Source organism: Hakea prostrata, chromosome 10, assembly GCF_041222555.1.
Source record: "Hakea prostrata isolate BN-2017 chromosome 10, UWA_Hpros_2, whole genome shotgun sequence".
NCBI lineage: Eukaryota > Viridiplantae > Streptophyta > Magnoliopsida > Proteales > Proteaceae > Hakea > Hakea prostrata.
Window position 1 is genome coordinate 1162050 of NC_142609.1, and position 3529 is coordinate 1165578.

At 38.7% G+C, this 3529-nt stretch overlaps 1 protein-coding gene across 1 annotated transcript; it reads left to right on the plus strand.

The window, feature by feature from the left end:
• Positions 1-225: 225 nt before the first annotated feature.
• On the plus strand, positions 226-3529 carry LOC149001334 (calmodulin-binding family protein). Its single transcript, XM_089136858.1, has 8 exons — positions 226-471; positions 806-1405; positions 1497-1562; positions 1653-1741; positions 1839-1929; positions 2021-2260; positions 2392-2493; positions 2612-3529. Exons 2-8 carry the CDS (start codon positions 866-868, stop codon positions 3287-3289), a joined length of 1806 nt encoding a protein of 601 aa, XP_088992984.1. The 5' UTR covers positions 226-471; positions 806-865; the 3' UTR covers positions 3290-3529.

Consider the following 3529-nt stretch of genomic DNA (forward strand, 5'->3'; position numbering starts at 1 on the left):
CACGTCCAACAAACCCAAAAAAAAAAAAATAAAAAAAAAAAAATCCCAAAATAAAGAAAAGAGCGTGGATGAGAACTGGAAGGAGTCAACAGTTGAACAACACGAGGTTGGAAAGTGTTGATTCATTTGTTAAATCTCTCTTCTTTCTCTCTCATCCTTTTCTATAGCTGCAATTATATAAATAGGAGGGAAGAGGGACAGGATTAGTCGATTCATCCAACGTTTTTTCGCTTTGAAAAACTCAGTCAAGACGCCACAGCAAAGCTTCCGAGAGAGGGAAGTGAGGCCAACCAGCCACTCTGTAATCTCCCAACCCCAGAAACCAACGCCTTTATATTCGGATTCTACAATATTCATATCCACCCAATCTTCGTCCCACCCTCTTTTCTGACTCCAATTGTCTCTGTTTTCACAACCCAAAAACAGAAGAATCTCATAAGTCTTCCTTGCTTGTCAAGCTCCAGATTCAGGGTAAGACCTTGTACCTGCATTTCATTTCTATCAATCAGTAATGGGTACCTCTTAGTTTTGGTTATCTATGGTGTTCTGTTCCTATACGCAAATGGGTTTTGCAGGTTTTTATTTCAATCTTTTGAATATTTATCTTTCGAAAATAAACCCTAAAAATGGGTTTTCCCTTTGATTGCTTTGTGTCTTCTGCACCATTTGATTAGTGTTTAATTGTTAACATAAATACAAGTTTTTCTGTAATTTTGATGATTTGATTCTTGGGTTTTCTCCTTAATTCCATTTAAGGCATGAGAGTGTCCTTAAAGATTTGCTTATATGTTTTTGCTTCTAACAGGTAAGATCTGGTCTTCTTCTGCTAGAAAGTGTTTCCATAAGAGGTTCCTCCTTTTTTGTAATGGGGGTGTCTCTTGTTGATGATTTGAATAATGAAGCTGCTATCGTGAAATCCATCAGTTTTGACAACATTAGTACACCGGTGCAATCCGTTAGTTTTAATGTTGGAGATTTTGAACCCAAGATACTGAAATCTCTTGGCCCCGGAAAAGTTGGCATAAAAACATCTCCAAGAAAAACCATGATTTCAGTACAGACACCTTCATCCAATGATGAAAATAAAGTTTTCTCTCAAGCCATCAACTCTAATAGCAGAGAGATGACTGAAACATTACCACTAAGGGATTCTGAGAAAATTTTCAGCTCACCCTTATTGGATTCAGGCAGCCCTAAGCATGAAGCTGCAGTAAAGTTGCAGAAAGTGTATAAAAGCTTTCGAACAAGAAGAAAGCTTGCAGACTGTGCAGTTCTTGTGGAGCAACAATGGTGGAAACTATTGGATTTCGCCGAACTGAAGCGAAGTTCTATTTCTTTCTTCGACATTGAGAAACATGAGACTGCCATTTCCCGTTGGTCAAGAGCAAGAACCAGAGTTGCCAAGGTAAATTTTAGATGAATTGATATATGCTTCTCTTCTTGATAGATGCCATCTGAATTTTACCTAATTTGGAATTATTGCTCCTCTTATGCAGGTGGGGAAAGGTTTATCCAAGGATGACAAGGCACAGAAGCTTGCTTTTCAGCATTGGCTTGAGGCAGTGAGTCCTTGACTTCAAAATTCTTTAAAAAAACCTTCAAATGTAGGTGCCACTGTGGGCTTATTAATCTGATCTTATTCTTGCTGACAGATTGATCCAAGACACCGTTATGGACATAATCTTCATTTCTATTATGTTAAATGGCTTCATTGTGAAAGTAAACAACCCTTCTTCTACTGGTAATTTTCAATAGCACAATTCACTTTGATATCCTTACAATTTTTCTATTAATATTTTGAGATTCAGAACATAATCATTTGAAGTTCTAAAATGCAGGCTTGATATAGGGGAAGGGAAGGAGGTCAATCTTGTTGAGAGATGTCCCCGATCAAGGCTTCAACAACAATGCATCAAGTATCTAGGCCCGGTGAGCCTCACCTTCGTTTTAACAACTCACTTGCATTTTCCCTGTAGATGGAACCGATCTTCTTACAGATGAACACTGGTTTTTTGTGCAGGCTGAAAGACAAGCTTATGAGGTTGTAGTGGAGGATGGAAAGTTCTGGTACAAGCAGACAGGAGAGCTCCTTGACACTACTAAAGGACCCAAGGATGCAAAATGGATCTTTGTCCTCAGCACTTCCAAGGCCGTTTATGTTGGCCAGAAGGTAAAAGGCAAGTTTCAGCACTCGAGTTTCTTGGCTGGAGGTGCCACTTCTGCTGCAGGGAGATTGGTTGTAGAGAATGGTGTACTTAAGGTACAAAGCAAATGCCATTACTAATTCTTTTTCCTTTTCCTCCAGTCTGATTGAGATTGTGTAGTTTCTCTGTTCTAGTTTTTCTAATCAATAGTATTGCTAAAATCAGTGTTCCTTTGGATTTCTTATAGGCTATCTGGCCTCACAGCGGGCATTATCGACCAACAGAAGAAAACTTTCAGGAATTTGTAGCATTCCTTACAGAACATAATGTGGATCTATCTGATGTGAAGGTAAAACAATCTCTCATATCTTTTGGTATTGGTAATATCTAGGCTACCTCATTAGTGAGGTGGAGGAAGAAAACAAATAGGCACTCAGTGATTAACCTATGCTTCTGGTTCTATGCAGAAATGTCCAAGTGATGATGAAGAAGAAAGTCTAAGCAAACATGGTGGTGAAGGTCTCAATAGCTACGGATCTGAGGAAGACTTGACCCAAGTGAATGCTTACTTGGAGACCAAATCAGTGTACCAAGATTCAAAAAGTGCTACAGAACCTGTGGAATCAAAGCCGCATCAAAAATTGACCAATTTAACCAACCTTGAAATACCCAAAAGGAATGATCTGTTTGAGGGTCCAAAAAGCAATGAACCATCTACAATCACGAGCTTAGAATCTCCAATGGATGGTTATAAAACAGCAAGAGAATCAAGAGATACAGAAGATGATGATTACATGTTTTCCAAGAGAAACTTATTTGAGGAAGACCAAGAAGAAAGTAAAGAAGTAATTTGTCCCAAAGAATTGATCCTCAAGAGAATCAATTCACATAAAGAAATGAGATCATATCAACTGGGGAAGCAATTGACTTGCAGATGGACAACAGGAGCTGGTCCCCGTATTGGCTGTGTGAGGGACTATCCCTCTGGTCTTCAATCACTTGTTTTAGAGAAAGTGCACTTGTCTCCCAGAAGTGCTAGAGCTTACTATTGTCTTAAGAATTCAACAGTGTTGAGCCCAAAGTCATTAACGCCAACCCCATTGCGCAGACGAACATCGACACCCTTAAGTCCTGATAACAGATGAGGGGGAGTCCCTGAAATATTCTTTTCTTTGTGAAGATAGATTGATAAGAGGCATTCTTTGACATTCTTTTCGATTAATATTCTTTTTGTAGATCCTTAGTGAAAATGGAAACATGACTTGTAGAATTTTTTGGGTCATCAATGCCCCTTAATACAGAGAAGAGAATTTGAAGTATCAGTCAAGTAGAATACCATAGTCAAAATGAATCAGCTCTATTGTTGCCATTCTAACTGAAACCAA

Bases quoted from the DNA above. Each gene is read 5' to 3' on its own strand.
- LOC149001334 (XM_089136858.1), top strand. From the start codon at position 866: ATGGGGGTGTCTCTTGTTGATGATTTGAATAATGAAGCTGCTATCGTG. The intron at 1,742-1,838 runs GTAATTTTCAAT...TCTAAAATGCAG, and splicing joins AAACAACCCTTCTTCTACTG to GCTTGATATAGGGGAAGGGA. The intron at 1,930-2,020 runs GTGAGCCTCACC...TTTTTTGTGCAG, and splicing joins GCATCAAGTATCTAGGCCCG to GCTGAAAGACAAGCTTATGA.